We start from the raw sequence: 21,722 nt of genomic DNA, 5'->3' as shown, positions 1-21,722 counted from the left end.
TGGGAGAGGCTGGATGAGTAATTGGTTCAGACTGAGGAGATGGGGGACGGAAGGTGATGGTCTCCATTAGGAGTTTGGCCTCGCGGACACTGTACATTGTGGAAATGCGTTGCTCAAGTTTTTGGATTTTTTTGCTGTTTGGATGTGACTGTTTACTAATACGAAGTGGTTATTTTTTTCAAATTTGACTTAACTGGTATAAATCAGGTTAGGCATGTTTGCAACCCCAAATGACTAAAGACGTATTTAAAATTAGTCTTCAGACCAAGTTGATGGAAACTGACTTTGCTTTACTCATATTGCTTAAACAACTGACTTTATATCACCAGCCAAATCACCCGAAAAAAACATCCAAAAAAAACACCGTCAGTGACTGATGCACGATCGTGCCCGCTTTTAAAAAAAATTATACAAATTGGTGCAAATTATACACCAAGGTAAATTGAGGATCAGAAAAGTCAAGAGGGCCAAGAGTGGTTAGCACGCAGGCCTTACATCTCAAAGACCCGAGTTCAATTCCACCCTCGGCCATCTCTGTGTGATGTTTGCATGTTCTCCCCGTGCATGCGTGGGTTTTCTCCTAGTACTCCGGTTTCCTCCCCCTTTCCAAAAACATGCTAGGTTAATTGGCCACTCCAAATTATCCATAAGTATGAATGTGCGTGTGAATGGTTGTTTGTCTATATGTGCCCTGTGATTGGCTGGGTGTATCCAGCTGGGATAGGCTCCAGCACCACCCGCGAACCTTGTGAGGATAAGCGGTAGAAAATGAATGAATGAATGATGGCATTTACAGTGTAAACTATCCCAGTGTATTTCTAATACAGGCATGCCAAATGACCCTGACTCCTTTTAAAAAAGTAAATGATTCAATAAATAAACAGGCAAAGATTTGATGCCCTGGGGAACGCCCTGGGGAACGCCCTGGGGAACGGTACAGGTCAGTAACTGCTGGATTTGCTATTTACTGCTCTTCATGCCCCAGCTTTACAGGATCTCAGTCTGATAGAGGCTTATCTGTCTAATGTGATGGAATTTAACAACAATTTCTCTAATTAATTCAATACATGAATGAATCCAAAATAATGAATCCATCTCAGAAGTAATCAAATACATGAATGTATTTTGGTGTTGCCAAGCGTGTTTTTATTGAAAGTACAGTATGAGGGAAACACTGAAAGTGTTCAGACGAAAAGGTCTTATTGTGTTGTTCCACATGTTGTATTGCATGTCAAGTGGCTCCTGATTGCAGATGGATAATGTGGCCACAGGAAAATATGACTTCAAATGATCGATATTTCATATTGGAGTCACAGTGTGATGTGGCCAACAGGAACAACCAGTATAGTGGCCAGACGTGTTCAAGCACATGTCCAGGTGCTGAATAATTCACAGTGATTACATGAATGTTTCAGAAGGTGCAATTCTGCAGCTTTGCAAAGGCCTCACGTTGGCTCCGCCAGCTCTCATGTTGTGTACAGTGGGGGGTGGGGGGTGGGGGGCTTCACCAAACAGCAAAACAAGACATGCAGACTTACGTAATGTGACATATTTCTTTCAAATCAACAGTGACGGTTGCCAAAAGAAGCTGAACCGCTTATCCTCACGAGGGTCACAGGGGTGCTGGAGCCTATCCCAGATCTCTTGGGGCGAGGGGCGGGGTACACCCTGGACTGGTGGCCAGCCAATCACAGGGCACATATAGACAAACAACCATTCCCACCCACATTCATACCTATGGACAATTTGGAGTGGCTAATTAACCTAGCATGTTTTTGTAATGGGGGAGGAAACCGGAGTACCCGGAGAAAACCCACGCATGCATGGGGAGAACATGCAAGCTCCACACAGAGATGGCCGAGGGTGGAACCTCCCCAGTCTTATTTTGGCTATTCTGTGTGACCTTGGCAAGCGTCAGATATCGCTGACCCAATTTTCGTCTTCTTGTTTATGTAGTCACATGACTGCTCCAGCAGAACGTGTCTCCTCGGGGAGAAGTGAACATTCAATTTTCTAAAATACAATGACCCATCCATTCATGCAGGAGCCTATCCCAGCCTCTGTTTGGTAAATGTTGTGACATCATAGCGCACTGTAACTTGCCAATGAATCAATTGCCTGTAAAACACAGGACTGATAAGACTCGTATTCACACCAGTGGGCAATTGAAAGACTTCCATGAATGTTAACATGAACGTTTTTGGACCTTGCAAGCACAGAGCACTGACCTTCATTCTGATAAGCCAACTGATTATCCTGCTTGAAATTTAGAAGTAGCCATATGTCCTTATCAACCATTTACGTTCTTCTTTCTCTTGTCTAGTCCCTTCTCAGCATACCTGGATCGCCCTTCCTGTCCCGCCACAACAGCAAGAGCAGCATCTTCAGTTTCAAGGGCCGCGGAAAGGACGTGGGTTCAGAGAATGAGTTTGCTGATGATGAACACAGCACGGTGGAGGAGTGCGAGGAGCGCCGGGGCTCCCTTTTCAGCCCGTACCGGCGGAGCAGCTACAGTGGTTACCACGGCAAGAGGAACAGCACGGTGGATTGCAACGGCGTTGTGTCCCTCATCGGCCCCGGGCCCGGTGGACGCCTTCTGCCTGAGGTGAAAATAGATAAGGCAGCCACTGACGACAGCGTAAGGAAGTCAATGAGTAGACCAATCTAGGCATGGCCCCCCCCCCCCCCCTCTCGTTCGTTCCTTTCTTTCTGATCTGTCATCTTTGCAAGTCGTATGTATCTCTTGGCTCAGCGCTCGCCCCGCCCGTCTCCCCCTCCCTCAACGCCTGCAGTATATGCTGCCCTCCATAGTTAAGCACAGGATGAAGTCACACCGTACATTGCGTACATCTGGTTGTACACACTGAAGGTAGCGCTACATTGGATAGGTTAGTAAAACCAGTTAGTAAAACTGACCTCCAGACATGTTCTGGCTTGGGCTAATTGATATGTATGTCAGTGTAAGGTTCACAAATACTTTGGCAAAGGTCATGAAAACAGACATTTTTTGACCATTATTCTTCTACTGTTTCTCAATTTAGTGCCAAAACACAATTCCTTATTCCACTTTCCACTATTTCAATGTTCCTCCTCCAGGCATTCAGGGGCTCTGCAGGCCTGTGTGGGTAGCTCTACAATAGGTGGTGGAGGAGACAGCACAGAAACATTTTTACTGCTTCCCTAACGCATAGTTCACATATGGAGATGGAAGAACCACAACCACCATCCTATTAGGCCTTGATCATGATAAATAATCCAAATGAAGAAACAAAGGAGGGCTGCTGTTCCTGTTTGTCTTGACCTCTCTCTGTTTTCCTAAATTTCTTAGATTAACTTTACAACATTGAATTAGTAGTGTGATGGCCGTTAGCATGGTAGCTCCAAGCAGAAAAAGCATGACTAGTAAGTAGAAGGATGGCTATGTTGTCTGTAGAATCTCCTCCTCTTTGACTTGGAGCATGCTCATGCATGACGACTGGACTGACATCAACCACTCGCTTCCATTTTCTCTTTTCAAGTTTTGCTATTTAAAGCATAGTCAAATATAGTAAGTGGTAAACGAGCGAAAGATGATACTGCAATGCAGTAATGCCTTACCGATTGCATAAAAGGCCTGTAAATAAATCCTTGTATAAGCAGTAAAACATAATTTTACAAACTATTAAAAGTCCTGAACTTTACTGCATGCATTTTCAGCATCCAAAACACGTCCCTTAACCGGCACTGAGACAAATGAATTCAACATGCCCCGATGCCTGCCCACAGTAATCTGAACCTGAACTACAGTACTTTTTACTGCAATGCTATTGTGCACTTCCCTCCGCCCGCCACCGGTGGCAATGTGGGATGGTGTTCATGTCCTCTCCATGGGTGCTTGATTCTTCCTCTCCTCCTGACAGCCAACTACTGAGGTTGAGGTGAAGAAGAAGCTGTCGGGCTCCCTGATGGTGTCTGTGGACCAGCTCAATACCTCCTTTGGGCGGAAAGAGCGGGCCAACAGTGTCATGAGCGTCATTACCAACACACTAGTGGAGGGTACTGCCACTTTAACCCAGCTTTTTAACCTGCTTTCTCACTATGATTTCACTAGGGCTGCTCTCATGGGTTGGTTAGTTTGACATGAAGTTCCTGCTTATCTGCTTTGCATAACCCAGCAATATCAGATACATACATACAATTATTTGATCATTCAACACCTTTGCATGCAGTTGGCTTCAATCCCACAAGTACGTTTGGTTGTGACCTTTTGTCCACACTATGTCTTCAGAACTGGAGGAATCTCAGCGCAAGTGTCCGCCGTGCTGGTATAAGTTTTCTAACACATTCCTCATATGGGAATGCTCCCCCACTTGGTTGAAGATCAAGGAGATTGTCAACCTGATTGTCATGGATCCCTTTGTGGACCTGGCCATCACCATCTGCATCGTCCTCAACACGCTCTTCATGGCTATGGAGCATTACCCAATGACCCCCGACTTTGAACATATGCTGTCTGTGGGCAATCTGGTAAGTGTTCCTTCACAAGCACATCTTTACCCCCCTACCCCCACCTCTACACCCGCTTCCCTGCACCGGTGGGGAGGATGTGCTTGTGTGTTGCCGTCGTGAAACCAGCTTGTCTCTCTGCTGGTTGGCTGGCTAGTGGGAGGCTGCATTAATATTTCAGGAAACTTGATCGATGAGCCACTCCGAGATGTTGCCTGAATCATCCATCCATCCATCCATCTTACTAGGATCAACTTCCGGTGAGAGGCGGGGGTCCACCCTGGACTGGTGGCCAGCCAATCACAGGGCACATATAGACAAACAACCATTCCCACCCACATTCATACCTATGGACAATTTGGAGTGGCCAATTAACCGAGCATGTTTTTGGCATGAGGGAGGAAACCGGAGTACCCCCCCGGAGTACCCCCCCCCCCCCCCCACGGAACATGCAATCTCCACATAGAGATGCTCAAGCAGTGAATGAACCCCAGGTCTTTCCGATCTCCTTGCCTGAATCATAACTTGGCTAATTCAACATGACTTTTTCCATCGTTAACAGCAGTTGGACTATTGTACTGCGTCCCCAAGAAAATGTCTCTGTGGAATTTTAGCTAATTCACATGGAATAGATTAAAAATCTGCATATGACAACAAGTAATCATGCTTGGTTTCTACTGCACTCTACAACATTACTCTTGATCTTACTTACATTACTCTTACTCTTGATTGTACTTTTGATAGTTTCTACTGTATTTGTAAAACCAGTTACTGTGAGGTACTGTTTTTGCTACTTGCTCAGCCAGGCTTTCAAGAGTGTCGACTACATTTTCAGTTTCCTGTGGTAAAACCAAGCCAGTAGAACCAACCTGATTAGTGGTCAGCTGAGTCGTGCTACTACTGTGCAGTAGAAATGATAGTATCATGGCATTACGGTTGATTTTTGTTCTCCTTTTATGGTGTTTTTCCAAGGTGTTACCTTACGCCTTTTTAGATTTATACTGTTAACTTACAAAAAAGCAGAGCACAGAATATCATTTATTAGGGTCCGCATTTTGAAGGGATATTTTCAAAAAACAATGATATTTTCCTGACCCCATGTCTGCATTCTATTCCTATTTTATATTTCATTATATACTTTATTGATCCCTGGGGGGAATTTGAGTTTGCACATTGAGGAGAGATGTGACCTTAGCAAACTGGCATTTCTCCAGCAGCCAGGTCTTTGGTTCCATATTATCATCTTCAGTGGATCTTGACCTCTGCGGTCCAGCCGCATTACCAATATATGCCAAATGGCCAACCACAGTCAATGGACTAGCTATCATTTTATATTGTTGCACACTGAGAGAATGAGTGATGCCAACCATAACATTTCACTGCTGCCAGGTGTTCACTGGAATCTTTGCGGGGGAGATGATGTTCAAACTGGTGGCGATGGATCCCTACTACTACTTCCAAGAAGCGTGGAACTGTTTTGACGGCTTCATCGTGACACTGAGTTTAGTTGAGTTAGCTCTGGCTGATGTCGAGGGCCTGTCTGTGCTGCGATCGTTCCGATTGGTAAGCACTCATTTTAGGTCCTCCCTCATTGAAACAACCCGTGGAAATATGCTGTATGTTTTAATGTTTTCATCATTTCCTTTCCTCCTGCTATTTTCCAGCTGCGAGTGTTTAAACTGGCCAAATCATGGCCGACTCTCAACATGCTGATCAAGATCATCGGTAACTCAGTGGGGGCCTTAGGGAACTTGACTCTAGTCTTGGCCATCATCGTCTTCATCTTTGCCGTTGTGGGCATGCAACTGTTCGGCAAAAGTTACAAAGACTGCGTGTGCAAGATTGACACTGACTGTGAGCTGCCACGATGGCACATGAACGACTTCTTCCATTCCTTCCTCATCGTCTTCCGGGTGCTGTGTGGTGAGTGGATTGAGACCATGTGGGACTGCATGGAGGTGGCAGGCCAGGCCATGTGCCTCATCGTGTTCATGATGGTCATGGTCATCGGTAACTTGGTAGTAAGTGTCTGGAGACTGGAGAGATACTTTCAGATGATGCTGATAGATCTGCCGCTTAACTTTTTCATTTGCTCCATGTCCAAAGGTGTTAAACCTGTTCCTTGCCTTGCTGCTGAGCTCATTCAGTGCTGACAACTTGGCTGCAACGGACGACGACGGGGAGCTCAACAACCTACAGATTTCTGTCATGCGCATCAAGAAAGGTATTGCGTGGATAAAAGCCAAAATGCGTGTGCTGGTGGCCAGTTTATTAAGGAAGCCGCCGATGGAGGATGAGCAGAAGCCTTTGGACGACATGTATGACAAGAAGCTCAACTGCATTGCCAACCACACTGGAGTGGACATCAACCGAGATCTGGACTATGCAAAGAATGGTAATGGGACCACCAGTGGCATTGGCAGCAGTGTGGGCAAGTATATGATCGATGAGGACCACATGTCATTCATCCATAACCCGAACCTGACCGTCTGTGTGCCGATTGCTGTTGGGGAGTCGGATTTCGAGAACCTTAATACGGAGGACTTCAGCAGCGAGTCGGACAATGAAAACAGCAAAGAGGTTTGTGCCTCTGTTTGGTATGCATCATTAAAATGGCCTTTGATCCAATCAATCATGACATCCAAATAACTCAATTAGAATCAGAGGATTAATCTTGAATTGAGTGAAAAGCTACTCAGCTGACAGAAAGCAATATGTAAAGCTGGGAGAACACACATCTGCAAGTTTAAATATTACGTTTGGAGTACCCCAGGGGTCAATACTGGGACCAAAACTGTTCAACTTGTACATCAATGACATCTATAAAATTACAAAAGACTTAAAGGTGGTATTATTTGTGGATGATACCACTGCTTTTAGTTCTGGAGGGAGCACAGAAGAAATCATTAGAAAGGTCAGAGAAGAAATGGTCATATTAAAACCCTGCTTTGATAATAATAGATGATAATCGATGATTGTCAATCAGAATGTAATGGTTCTACCATATCTTACTTATTGAGTGGAGATTTGGGCTAATAACTATAAAAGCAATCTTCACTCGCTAAATGTCCCAAAAAAGATCAGTAAGGATAATTCATAATGCCGCCTATAGAGAACATACAAAATCCTTATTTCTAAAATAATACATCTAAAATGTCAAATAATACAGCTAAAATGATACATAAAGCTAACAATAGCCTATTAGCTAAAATGTCATCCAATACAATCAAAATATGATCTCAGGGAAGAAGTTTTGAAGCACTTCTATGTGAGGACTACGTTAAAAAGCCATAGCATTTCAGGATACGGAATCAAACTATGGAATGGATTGGCTAAGGAAGTCCAACAATGTACAAGGATGAGACCATTCAAGAAACAATACTAGCACTTGATTTTTGCTAAATACAAGGATAAGGAGTCTTGAACCAGTCATGATGTGTTTATTTGTTATTATATATATCACCATTTTGATGGCTACATCTATGATGAATGAATGAATGATGAATGAATGAATGATATCCCTTTATTTGTGCCTCAGTGGGGAAATTTGCATGAAGGGGGGGGGGGGGGGGTGGGTGGGACAACACTAGGAGAGGGGAGGGGAAAAAACAACAACTCCAAACTAGACTCTTAGATGAAGGAGTACAGTGTGGGACCATTAAAAAAACCTCGGCATACAAATCGGCAGGTAAAAGACATTGTTCACACACATAGACACAAGACCAGCGCCACAACTACTGCTACCTGCAGCCACTTACGGCGCAAGCCGTGGTCCGTCATGCCCGCACCGGGGGAATTAGCCACTTACCCCACCCACCTGGAGTTTTGTTCGCATGGTGTCATTGCGATACATAGCAGTTGCCATGGAGAAGTCAGTGGTGGGCCAGAGAAGAGAAACACCAGGTGTCCATGAAGGAATGAAGGAGGGTCAGAGCGTCCCGCTGCAGCAATCTCTTGGGAGAAGTTGTTTTCACAACACGACCTTGGTTAGCCGTGGTAAAGACGCCGAAATCCAGATTAAGAATATTGTTTGGGTTAGGTCGGGCAGCCACATTCCAATAGACCGGACCACCCTATTGTCCATTCTGGCCTCCCAATTGATCCAACTGCTTTTGCAAAGCCGAAATCTTCACCAAGATGGCATCCTTGTTGTGATTGGCAATCACAGTCAGAGTGTGAACGGCTTTGCCCACCAAATCATTCACGATGGGCAGCTGTGGGCCAACTCGATCCGCTGCCTTCATCATCATACGAATTTTGCGATACAGCAGGAAAGTGCCCAATCCAATCAGCAACAGACCTGTCATCATGGTCCTGAATAGGTAGACGTCTTCGATGTTCTCCACGGAAAGAATCGGCAGGCACATGACCTTCCACTTCCCCTAACTGTCCATCACGTACCCAGCGGTGAACGTTCCGTCAGGGCAGGCAGGTTCACCCGTACCTGAGCTTCTCGTCGAGAAGATCGTGTCAATTTCCTGGAGAGACCAGTTGATCAATTCCATGATTTAGGTTTTTGGAGAGCAGTGCAGTGAGAGGCTCTTGAGGAAATATAAGAAGAGACTAGACAAGACAAAGATGCTAAGCATAGGGATAGGGATAGGGAGGAGAGAGGAAAGATGCGACCGCCTTCGTTGAGAGCCAGAGAAGAAATCTATGATCATTATTTATTATGGTTGTGAAAATCACCATGGTTACACTACCTTACACCTGGAATAGAGGAATAAACATGATATGTGTATTGCAACAGTAGCAGATGGGGGGGGGGTAGGATTTAATAAGCTTTGCTTCTTCCTGGGAATTGATTATGTGATTGATTACATTGTAACATGATTCATGTTCAAGTACAATTAAGACAGTGACATTAGCATTAGCACGACCATTTTTGTAGGTTTTGGTTTTTGTCTGACCTTTTGGAACCAATTAATACCAAAAACAAGACACCATTGTATTGTAATTTGTGGCCAAGCTAGCAACGTGAATGAAATAGATACTTATTGTGAGTGGTTTTGTGTTCAATATTGTAGCTATGGTGTAAATTTCAATATGCATATGTGATGGGCTTGAGGGTATTTTCCTCTTGAAGATCACATAATGTTTACACTTCCTAAAAGGCCATTCATAAAATGTGTGTGTTTAGGAAACGTTTGTGTTCTTGCTGTGTTTTCACGCTTAAAACATCTTTGTCTTTGCAGCTGGACGACACCAGCTCATCAGAGGGAAGCACCATTGACATCAAGCCAGATGTGGAGGAGGTGGTGGTGGTGGAGACGGTGGAGGAATACATGGAACCCGAGCCATGTTGGACAGATGGTGAGACCACTGCTCCCATGGCACCCATTACCTCCAGTCCACAGAGTCCAGACTCCCTTGGGCGGAATGAAAACGATAGGCAGCTGGGAGAAGGACAGTTTCATTATAAAGGCTCACTCAAGCATGGCGGCTATATATCATCTCTGCCTGCCTCTCTTTCACCACTAATCCCTGAATGCCCTCAAGCTATTTGTACATAATAATCATGTGAATAATGTTATCGCTGAATGTGAGAGGGGTTTTTTTTAGGTGAACACATGCTCATTGGGATTGCTACTTTTTGGAAACCCAAAATCCTGTGTCAAATTTTGATCAACTTTTGTTGGAACCGGATGGAAATTTGTGATTTTTCGTATTTGATAAAAAAAAAGTTCACCCACGACTGACTTGATATTGGGAATATTTATGATCGCTAGAGGATTAAGGGATAAGTACAGAAAAAAGCAAATATTCCAAAAACATTAAAAAAAACTGTATTTTGCAGCCCAGTACAATGAAACAAACGTCTAGTCATTACATGTCACTAGTCATTACACCTAAGCGACAATATGCCCTCCTCTGAAGGATGACTACTTTGGGAGATTTGGCCTGCAATGAATTGGATGTTATCTTGTAGTTCAGGACAAGAAGTCATTAAAAGTAAAAATAATAAGTGTTTAAGCATAAGTACCTTGCAACAATAATGACACCTCTGAGTTTTGCCTGCAATAAATCAGACATTGCAGTCATACTGTATGTCATAAAATAGTCAAATTGTGACAAATCATTAGGCTAGTACATATGCAGGAATTCAGTTAAAAACACTGCTACCCGTCAACAAGAAAAACACTAACTTGTGAGAATGAAGTGCAATGCCAGATTGTCTTTGTACTTGCATGCGGCATGTAGTTCCTGCATGAGTTTGATGGCTGGCTCGCCACACGGGTCGCTTTGTCTGATGTTTAGCCTTGATGGTTCCTGTTTCTGGTGCTTGGTTGGGCATTCTAACCTAGCTTTGTGGGGGCCCAAATCTTCAGCTCTGTACAAGTGATCGCAAAACCAGTGGTCATCCCAGTCCTATGCAATAAAATAACAGATTGGCTGCAATTTCACTTGCAATTCATTAGACTGACAACAACAATGGGGCTGAACCCCAAAATAACACTTGCCTTTTTAAAGAGGCAAAACATGAGTTGGGTTTACTTATTCATCTATGAAAGCTCACCCAAATGTGATACAGGAAAAAAAATCAAAAGTTGTCATATTCCATTACATTCCCAATTCCTGTTGATGATGGGATTTGGGTGAAGAATTCCAGTTACCGTGGTCATATAGGGACAGTTCTACAAATCTCAACATAGACTGGTGGTTTAAATTGAAGTATAAGATACAGTACATCATTGTTGTCGGCTCTGATAGTCTCTTTGTCGTTTTTTTTTAAATTTTATAAGCACTCAGTTTCCTTCTTTTCATGCATTTTACCCATTCCCAGAAGCAGCCATGAGTTGAGCCATCTAATTAATTTGACCTATTTACCCCTGCCATATTTAAACCTGCATGCTGAGATATTAGGCACCCAATCAAGCAAGAAAAGGGCACCGTCCCGCTGAAAGGCATGTAATCTGCAACTTAGTACAGGGATGAATCCCGGCTGATCACTGATTTAAAAACTTGTGTGTCATAGCGTGTGTTGCCAAGTACAAGTGTTGTGATGTTGACATCACCATGGGCTGGGGGAAGAGCTGGTGGTTCTTGAGGAAAACCTGCTACCTGATTGTGGAGCACAACTGGTTTGAGACTCTCATCATCTTCATGATCCTCCTCAGCAGTGGAGCCTTGGTGAGTGATGTCTTGTGACCAAGTTGGAAGAATGATAAATGTACAATGTTGTATGGCCGTGAAGTGTCAAAAAAACACCAGTGGAAGGAGGAGGTGTCCTCAATTAATGCCAGATTGTGTCCAATGCTAGTTAGCAGCAAAATAAAAAACTGCTAAATGACAGCAAAGGGGATTGGCTGTTTTGTGATTTGATTTGATGAGGAGGATTCTAAAGCGGGAAGGTGTTTTCCTGTCAGTGATGCACGTGTCCTGTTTTTCCCAAAGGCCTTTGAGGACGTGTACATTGAGCAAAGGAAAACCATCCGTATCATTCTGGAGTATGCAGACAGGGTTTTCACCTACATCTTTATCCTGGAGATGCTGCTGAAATGGGTGGCCTATGGTTTTGTCAAGTACTTCACCAACGCTTGGTGTTGGCTGGACTTCTTCATTGTGGATGTAAGTCCATCTCTTGTCTAAATTAGAGCTTTTAGTTGGCCATTACTGGTGTAATGACAATTGACAATGACAATGTAATGTAATAGTTAGTTACTGTAATTGCACCATGACAGCAAGCTATTTTTAATACAGTGTTCCCTCATTTTATCACTGGGATAGGTTCCCAAAATAGCCTGCAATAAAGTTCGCAACCTTATTATATCCTCCTTCTGTAACGGCGGCGTACAACCGCAACTTCTTTTTCCTCCTCTGTGCTTCGGGTGCGACCATCGGTGCCATTTGGTCAATATTGTGGGTGTGGTCGGAGATATGTAAAACTTGCACACATACAGCACTTTACTGCTAGTGAGCGAACATTTCAGTATATTTGCTTCAAAGTCATTGTGTACTGACCGGGAAGGCATGGAGCAGAGTGATTGACAGTGGTCTACAGTCCCTAAGGCATTTAGGATGCAGAACACTCTCCTTTAGCCAATCCAGACGCACAACACAATACACATTCATGCGCTGTAAAAAAAAGGTGATATACAGTGCATCCGTGCAAGTATTCACAGCGCTTCACTTTTTCTACATTTTGTCATGTTACAGCCTCATTCCAAACTGAATTAAATTAATCTCTTACCTCAAAATTCTACACAAAATACTCCATTATGACAATGTGAAAAAAGGTTTTTTTGACATGTTTTGAATTTATTAAAAATAGAAAACAAAAAAATCACATTTACACAAGTATTCACAGCCTTTGCCATGAAGCTCAAAATTGAGCTCAGGTGCATCTTTTTTCCACTGATCATCCTTGAGATCTCTCTACAGCGTAATTGGAGTCCACCTGCAGTAAATTCAGTTGATTGGACATGATTTGGAAATATAATAACTGTCTATATAAGGTCCCACAGTTGACTGTGCATGTCAGAGCACAAACACCAAGCGTGAAGTCAAAAGAACTGTCTGTAGACCTGCGAGACAGGATTGTCTTGAGGCACAAATCTGGGGAAGGATACAGAAAAATTTCTGCTGCTTTGAAGGTCCCAATGAGCACAGTGGCCTCCATTATTCGTAAATGGAAGACGTTTGGAACCACCAGGACTCTTCCTAGAGCTGGCCGGCCTTCTAAACTGAGCGATCGGGGAAGAAGGGCCTTAGTCAGGGAGGTGACCCGATGGTCACTCTGTCAGAGCTCCAGCGTTCCTCTGTGGAGAGAGGAGAGCCTTCCAGAAGGACAACCATCTCTGCAGCAATCCACCAATCAGGCCTGTATGGTAGAGTGGCCAGACGAAAGCCACTCCTTAGTAAAAGGAACATGGCAGCCCGTCTGGAATTTGCCAAAAAGCACCTGAATGACTCTCAGACCATGAGAAACAAAATTCTCTGGTCTGATGGCTTTCGTCTGGCCACTCTACCATACAGGCCTGATTGGTGGATTGCTGCAGAGATGGTTGTCCTTCTGGAAGGCTCTCCTCTCTCCACAGAGGAACGCTGGAGCTCTGACAGAGTGACCATCGGGGCCTTGGTCACCTCCCTGACTAAGGCCCTTCTTCCCCGATCGCTCAGTTTAGAAGGCCAGCCAGCTCTAGGAAGAGTCCTGGTGGTTCCAAACGTCTTCCATTTACGAATAATGGAGGCCACTGTGCTCATTGGGACCTTCAAAGCAGCAGAAATTTTTCTGTATCCTTCCCCAGATTTGTGCCTCAAGACAATCCTGTCTCGCAGGTCTACAGACAGTTCTTTTGACTTCATGCTTGGTGTTTGTGCTCTGACATGCACAGTCAACTGTGGGACCTTATATAGACAGTTATTATATTTCCAAATCATGTCCAATCAACTGAATTTACTGCAGGTGGACTCCAATTAAGCTGTAGAAAGATCTCAAGGATGATCAGTGGAAAAAAGATGCACCTGAGCTCAATTTTGAGCTTCATGGCAAAGGCTGTGAATACTTATGTAAATGTGATTTTTTTGTTTTCTATTTTTAATAAATTCAAAACATGTCAAAAAAACCTTTTTTCACATTGTCATAATGGAGTATTTTGTGTAGAATTTTGAGGTAAGAGATTAATTTAATTCAGTTTGGAATGAGGCTGTAACATGACAAAATGTAGAAAAAGTGAAGCGCTGTGAATACTTTCCAGATGCACTGTAGTGTGGGAACACTGTACTGGTGTATGATACAATGTGTTTAGCTTCTGACTGTAGTAGTTACCTGTACCATAAATTGTCATAGGCTATTAGTTACTGATTCTATGTATAAAGGCATGTCTTTTCTATGGTATAATCCTGCAGTCTGTCCACAGTCTATTTAGTGGACACATGCCTTTTACTTCCCCATCCCTACGGTCATACTTGGTTCACCCCTCCGAGAGGCTTCAATATGAGCAACCATCAATGCTCTGGCTGGTCATTGTGGCAAATATTGCCTAGTCTGTTGCCTTGCTAGGTGAAAGGAAATGCTTGATGCAACTTTTTCAAATAAGACCAGAGGAAAATGCTCAATCAGCCAATCAAGTTTCTTGAATTGAGCGTATTGATTATAGCCATATTCAAGCCTTTCTCAGAGCAATGGATTTCTAAGAATTGTAAAGGTGTTGCTGCTCTTGTCTTCTACGGCATTTTGGTATGAGCCTTTTCTCTGGGAACTTTTCTCCTCCTTGTGTTTTGTGTCAAGTTTGAAGGACCAGGAAAGAGAATGTTTTTCACTCAATTTGTAAGCACATCAAAATACAAAATTATACAAGGACTTTGAACTAGATGACTTCATTATTGAGGAAGCCATTATTATTGCAATATTCCATATTAACGATAGAATACAAAGCTTCCCAAAAGCATTTGAATAGAATACCAATTTCTCTGATGTCAGTCCTTCTTCTTGAACTAAATACTTCTCCACAGTGTCCAACACCTCAGCCCAAACCTGTGAATGGACTATTAATGGCTAGAAGTTACAACTGCCCAGTAACAGTAAAGCTTCTCTAACACAACACAAAAGGAAGCGTCAACATACCGGAATCTTTATGAGCAACATCCACTCTCACATCATGCAGCCTTCACTGGTTTGTTTGTACAAATGTCACAGCCAAAACAGCCAAACATTCCAACATTAGTTTTGTTGTACTCATTCTGGTTGTTGCCATGGAGACTCCTTCCCTGTAGGTGTGTCCCCAAGCAACTTGAGACAATTCAGCTTCCAGTCAGTCAGTGTGTTACCTTTTCTCCCCTTTCCCCACCCACGTTCCCTCCCCCCGGAAAGTGTAACCTCAGGAATGTGATGAAATTGTGCTGCGATGTAATGATGGTGGGTGACAGGCGCCTGGCGGTAAGTGTGGTCTTCACTAGCGCACCCCCTTCAAAAAAGCCAAAAAAAGGTTGTGTGGTTATGTTGTCGCCTGACTGACTGTGCCTCTGCTGTCCCGTGTTGTGGGGTGCAACCGTTGCCTTGGACTCGAAAGGGGGGCTGGTCACCATCATTAAACCAGCCAATGTGTGAATGTGCTTGACTCTTTTCCACATGACCATGCTCTTACTGCATGTCCTATGTTATCCATTGATTTGACTGTATGTCTCCCTTAGTGTCACTTTTAGAACTTGTTGTTTTGTCTTAATTTCAACATCAGACACAGAAGCATTACCTAACAACTCCACTTGAATATTTCTATTGAATCTCCATATCGCTTAAAAATCCAGTGAATGACGATATAGCTTAGGTTAGCATATATAAATTGTGTAAGCATCATACTTCACTCATTCTTTGTTTTTCCACTCAGATTATTGTCATTGTTTTGTTGTGTGTCCCCCCGGTTTCCATTTGCTTTATTTCTGTTTGCTTTGTGCTGGCGTCATCCCGGGATCACAGCCCCAGATGTCATTGGCCTTGCCTTGCAGAAGGATGCTGAGGCACCGTGGCCACGCCCACACAGCTGGCCCAGCACGGGGCCACGGGCCGTGCACCCCAAATGTGTGCACTCCGAGGGGTCAGGCTAAAGGTGACAATTACTCCAAACACCGTAGCATAGATCAAGGCAAAATCTTTATTTTTCCTGCCCCCCCCCCCAGAGACATCTCTCTAGTCACTATGAATTGATTTATAGGTACATGGACTCTGTGTCTGTCCATTACCTAACAGCTGCTGTCTAGTCTTTTTCCTCTTGTTTGACGTTGTTTCTTCAGTCAAAATGAAGATTTTGCCTATGACAACCCCCCCAACGTGACTTTGCTAACCTTTGGATGTTGTACTTTGACCAGTTGTTGTCAGTGGCTGGTTGGGTTGATATTTTCCTTGTCTGAAAGAAACTGCTGCTCCCCTCTCACCCAGGCATCTTCCCAGAACACGGGGCTGAACGGAGATAAAGAGAAGTACATTTCTATATTCCTGATTCATGAGCAGACAGCCACCTGACTAGAAGAATGTCCCAGTCCCTTTTTAGCTTGTTAATGGCCGTCAACAAACTTGATGAGTCCTTCTTGCATTACTCACCGAGAAACATTAGCGCTGCTGATTGACCACTGTCAACATCGTCCATATCCTCCTTTTGTTAATGATGCAGTGCTGTAGAAGCATTGAGCTCCCCCATGCTGTATAGCCTTGCAGCTATGGGGGGTCTGTGGTGAACAAGCCATCAGTCAGGCCACTTGGTCTAATTTTACATTGATTTGACTACAAAGCTCCATATATCCACATTTCAGCTGTAAATAGCTTTTTATTTTGATCATTGCATCCATCCATCCATTTTCTTTACCACTATGGTCCCAGGTGAGCTGGAGCCTATCCCAGCTGACTTTGAACGAGAACACGCCAGCAATCAGTCACAGGCCACATATTGTAGTATATACCAACAACCATTCACACCTGTGGTCAGTTTGGAGTCTCAAATTAACATGTTAACATGTTTTTGGAATGTGGGAGGAAGCCGGAATACCTGGAGAAAACCCACGCACGCACAGGGAGAACATGCAAACTCCTTACATAGAGATGCTTCAAGTGAGATCTGAACCATTTGGCCACCCTTTACTCATTGATATTGTACATTTTGTGGGGGGGTTGAACTCCCAGAAGTGTTCTTGGTGGCTGCCACTCTACATGAGAGAGACTGCATCAGTTTCTTGCTGTGTGCTGTTCTTTTTAACCTTGTTAACTGTGTGTAACTGGAGTTCAGTGTTCAGTGGGGTTTCTATGTCCCTCCAGTGCTAATAGTTACATCAAGTGTGCCATTTCTTGTTGCTCTTGTTCATGTTTTTGTTCTCCCACTGCTGTGTTGCAACTGAACTACATGTGATGACAAAAGCATAATGGTCAAAGTGACACACTTGTACATGTTTACTTGTATTCTTTCTCTTAGGTTCCGTTAGTTTGTCTGTCTTAAATTGTATGGGATTTTATGCCTCAGCCCAAGAGCGACATGAAGAGACAATGTTAGAGGGGCAAGGGTAAGGCTCTCAAGTCTGTTGGGTTTCTGTCAGCTCCTGCAGGGTGACCTGTCTTCTTCTTGCCTACCCCCCCCCCCGCCCCCCCCACGACGCCCTCCCTAACTCTTCCTCTGTTCTCCCAGCCCCCTTATGCTTTCCCGTTTACTAAATCATGCCACATTCTTCTCTTGCCTAATTTGCCCTTTGAGTCTTATGTCTCTATCTCCTCTCTCTTTCTCTCTCTCAACAACAAGTTTCTTTGCAGGTACACAGGACTTTTCACTTCTGGGCAACTGCCCCAAATTAACCGTCAAACAATCCCTATGGCCTTCTGCTACTAAAAGTCTTACACACATAAAAACTATACTAAACAATGACCTTCTATCTTAGTGTATATCCATGTATAAATGCAATATTATACATGGATATGCATGTATACATTTATGTGTGTATGTCAAGCAAATCTCCTCGCCTATGCCAGGGCCCTTTCTCTTCCTTAGTGAATAATCTCACTTCTAACAGTTTGGAACCTCTTTTGCTTCTCTGTTTTTGTGTAGGTGTCTATAGTCAGCCTTGTAGCTAATGCGCTGGGCTACTCCGATCTAGGGCCCATTAAATCACTCAGGACACTAAGGGCCTTGAGACCCCTCAGAGCCTTGTCACGTTTTGAAGGGATGAGGGTAAGATCCAAAGCTAAGCAGCTGATCCTTCCGCATGCCCATTCAACAGTTTAAAGCATGCTAGAACTGATCTAAATCTATCGAAGAGAACCAAAAACTTGATCCTAACAACCCAAACAGGAAAACCCAACCAATCCTGTACCATGCCATTTTGATGGTTAGCCAACACGTCATGATGCAGCTGAGTAACATTAGACAACATGCATTGCAATTGAATGTCTCCAATCATCCCCAAAAACCAACATACCAAACGGCATAGCAAAAGTACCTTGTAACAAAGCTGCCTCATCACATGAATGACCAAATACATTCATGAGCTCTAATTACTGATTGGCCTTAGTGACTGTGAAAAAACCTACATGCCATCTCACAGAGCAATGAAATCAATAATTAGCTCCTCATTTCACCTGATTATCAACCACTGCTTTCAACGAAGACAACAATCCCCTTGTTCTCTCGCCACGGCACATGCCCCTACTTTCATATCCTCCCTCCATCCATTCCTTAATGCACACAACAACAACCAGCAAGGAACCAGGAAGCCACGGGACACTGAAACATTTGGCCAGAAGCGTGTTCTCATCAGAATTTCATATAAAAATGTAATGCACGACTGACATGTGAGCATACAGAATCAGAGTTGTATACCCCTGCACTTTTTGATGCTGGAGTTGTGTCTAGAGGGTCTGTAGTTTGTCCAAGTGGTGTTGCCGTATCACACAGTGCAGCTAAGACACATGTTTAGCAATTCGATTGTGGGCATAATGTCAATCGTTACACGGGCACTCAGTGCTATAATGATTGACATGTAAGACTGTCCAGTGATTTCATTTACAGGAACTGACCACTTCAAAGTCAAACAACGCAGGAAACCAATCACAGCCAAGCATGTGAATACTTGTTGACTGAAGGAATGTACTTCAAGTTGCTTTACAAATGACCTGATATTTGAAATAGCTAAAATTAATAAAATAACGAATGTAATTGCAAATTTTTGCTTACAATAACTAAAAACCCAAGAACCTTTTAAAGCAATCCATAAATTCAAGGTGTATATAACAGGGTGAACCTGTCCACAATGGTGAGGATGGTGGTGTTGCCATTGGAGGGAGGGAAGCCAGTAATGAAGTCCACAGCGATGTGGGACCATGGCTGGGACGGGATGGACAGGGGGTGAAGGAGCCATGCCGGGGCCTGGTGGGTGGCCTTGTTCCAGGCGCAGACCAAACAGGTGGCCACAAACCTCTTGGTCCACTGGGAGGGTCAAACATTGAACATTGGGACATTGAAAGGTGGGAAAAAAAAAGTGTTATTTTCTGCTGAGAAAGAAATGCAACCATCTTTTCTGTATAATCACTTGGCTGGTACTTTTTCACATTTTGGTTAATTTTACTTACATTTCACTTTCTCTCGATTGATTGATTTATTCGGTTTGATCACTTTGGAGATACCCAAACCAAGGCCACTCAACCTTCTTCTCAACAATAGCCTCATCGTCGGACAATAACTCCAAAACGTGTCTGAGATTCATCTCGTACTGACCTGAAATTAACGCTATCACGGTCATATTGGGATGACTGATGACAGCTACTGGCCCGCCCTACAAGCATGTCTTCCACCACAAATGGCTAAAATGGCAATTAGCTATGCTCTTTAACATAGACAATTTGTTACTAAATTCTTGTGAGAACACGCTCCACTCAAGCCGGTTGGGTGTGTATAACTGATCTTTAGTGCTAGCTTGTGCCTGGTTGTTGTCACCCTTCTACTATCTCGGTTCTCCTAACCCTCCCTGCTCTTGGCCTGGTTGCCTTGCATTCTAGTTTGAGCATCTCTTCACATCAGCCCCCTTTCAGGCCTACATCAGTCCTACACGCTCTTCCTACTCCTCCGCATAACACCCTCCCTGCCCTCCACCGCCCCTAACTCCACCTGGACCCGCTTTCAGCTGGGCCGGACTGCTGGGGGGTCGGCACACCCTCTCCTGCTGGTCCAGGATCTTTGTGCATCAGCAACCAAGACAGACAAGCACACTCTCACAGTGTTGTGTTGGCTGTGGGAGTATTTGTTAAACCTCTGCCAGCTTCTGGCGCTAATCTGTTTCATCTATTGCCACCTAGCTTCTTATACAATCCCGCAAGTCAGTTTTGGGAGCAAGCAGTTGGAATGCAAGCAGAAGTTTAGCAAATATACTCGGCTGCCATTTCGCACTAAGCATTGCTGCTGTCACTTCATGCCACCAAACAGCGCAGCTCACAGCAGGCCCTGGCTTCCAGTTGCCTTCCGTTCCTGCAGGAAGTGAAACTGGGAGGCAACATCAGGCCCAGTTTAACTCTTCACTTTGAGTTCTGGGTCTGTATAGACCAGTAACTATTGTTTTGTTCCTCTTATGTATTCCCAAAACATGACAATCTAGCAGTAGAAGCTGCGTGCAATCATCAAGTCACATTCATAATAGACATCCAGTGGCTAAAATGTGATGCTGTTGCATATGAGCAGACATTTAAGGCCCTGGATAGGCTTTATGGATGTCACCCTATCACATGGAGGGTCTATGTGGTAAGAAAGACAAGGATGGCCCATGAATTCACAGGCAAACAGAGAAAACTGACCCTGCTGTATGAGAATGTTTATGTCCATCTATAAAGTTAGCATTTTGTTTGATGTGCAAAAACAAGGAATAAATGAATGGGGAAGTAGATGAATAGAGAGATCAAGCAGAATGAAAGGAATTCTGGAGAGTTAAAATGATGACAACTTGACATGTTGCATCACCTTGCATCTTGAGACTCAGGCTGTGTCGCTTCAACTGGACCCATTGCACTGCTTAACATGCAAGGATTATTATGGGCTGTCCTGGCTTCAACCTTTTACAATCCCTGTCTCTCAATGCTGCTTTGTAGGCAGAAGTCCTTTCGTTTTCGAGCAATGCATCAAACAGCAATAGCACCCTCCTTGAGCTGGGTGTTAGCATACATACTGTAGCGTCCCTCAACAAACGCATCCACAGGGATTCTGTTAGTCGCTATCTCTCTATCCACTTATTTCTCTATTTATTTATTGATTTCAGCGGTTCTTGAGATAGCACAACGCCATGTAACATGCATGTTATTGAACTGCCAATGCACATGATGTATTTTGGAAAGCCATTCCCACCCTTCCCCAATGTTTTCCTTGTTACTTTAATTCAACACAGACTTGGAAAGCAGTTTCATTGTAGTTAAGATGATTAATTGTAGTTAAGATTCTGTCTGTGTGTGCATTCCGAGACAAATATTTTTGAAATACCACACTCTAATTTGGCTACCACATGTGCACACTTGAAGTTTGTATACGTTTATTCTGAGAGAATCTTGCTCCAAAGCTGGTCTGTCTCTGGCTATAAGAAGAGAGGGAATATGGCTCCACAAAGACATGCATGCATGCTCAACTCTGCCTGAAAACTGCTGGTTGGCCTGGCTAACCATACTGGTAGCACATTAGCTTACTGCTTAGACTGTGTTGCTAAACAGACATTTTGGCTAAAAGTAACCATTTAATGCAATTGTTTTATTGTGATAGTGTTGGTTCACATAGCTAAATTCGTAGATA

General features: G+C 43.7%; 1 protein-coding gene across 7 annotated transcripts in view; it reads left to right on the top strand.

Moving 5' to 3' along the window:
- The window catches only part of scn8aa (sodium channel, voltage gated, type VIII, alpha subunit a), a 62,509-nt gene that overhangs the window by 28,462 nt on the left and 12,325 nt on the right, over positions 1 to 21,722 (top strand). For 5 of the 7 annotated variants that reach the window (XR_013630094.1, XM_058085754.2, XM_058085755.2 and 2 more), the window contains 10 exons: positions 2,324 to 2,638; positions 3,900 to 4,035; positions 4,268 to 4,506; positions 5,875 to 6,048; positions 6,150 to 6,506; positions 6,592 to 7,065; positions 9,681 to 9,798; positions 11,462 to 11,616; positions 11,881 to 12,054; positions 18,009 to 18,131. Coding sequence is in view for 6 of the 7 variants with exons in the window: in XM_058085754.2 (XP_057941737.2) it covers positions 2,324 to 2,638; positions 3,900 to 4,035; positions 4,268 to 4,506; positions 5,875 to 6,048; positions 6,150 to 6,506; positions 6,592 to 7,065; positions 9,681 to 9,798; positions 11,462 to 11,616; positions 11,881 to 12,054; positions 18,009 to 18,131 (2,265 nt within the window). In the remaining variant the exon portion in view is untranslated. The remainder of the gene's footprint in view (positions 1 to 2,323; positions 2,639 to 3,899; positions 4,036 to 4,267; positions 4,507 to 5,874; positions 6,049 to 6,149; positions 6,507 to 6,591; positions 7,066 to 9,680; positions 9,799 to 11,461; positions 11,617 to 11,880; positions 12,055 to 18,008; positions 18,132 to 21,722) is intronic. The other 2 variants (XM_058085757.2, XM_058085758.2) reach the window with 1 other exon arrangement.

Source organism: Doryrhamphus excisus, linkage group LG17 (genome assembly GCF_037039965.1).
Source record: "Doryrhamphus excisus strain RoL-2023G ecotype Guam linkage group LG17, RoL_Dexc_Guam_v1.1, whole genome shotgun sequence".
In the NCBI taxonomy this organism is placed as follows: Eukaryota; Metazoa; Chordata; class Actinopteri; order Syngnathiformes; family Syngnathidae; genus Doryrhamphus; species Doryrhamphus excisus.
Note: the sequence above shows the minus strand (reverse complement) of the source record. Positions and strands in the feature narration are given on the sequence as shown.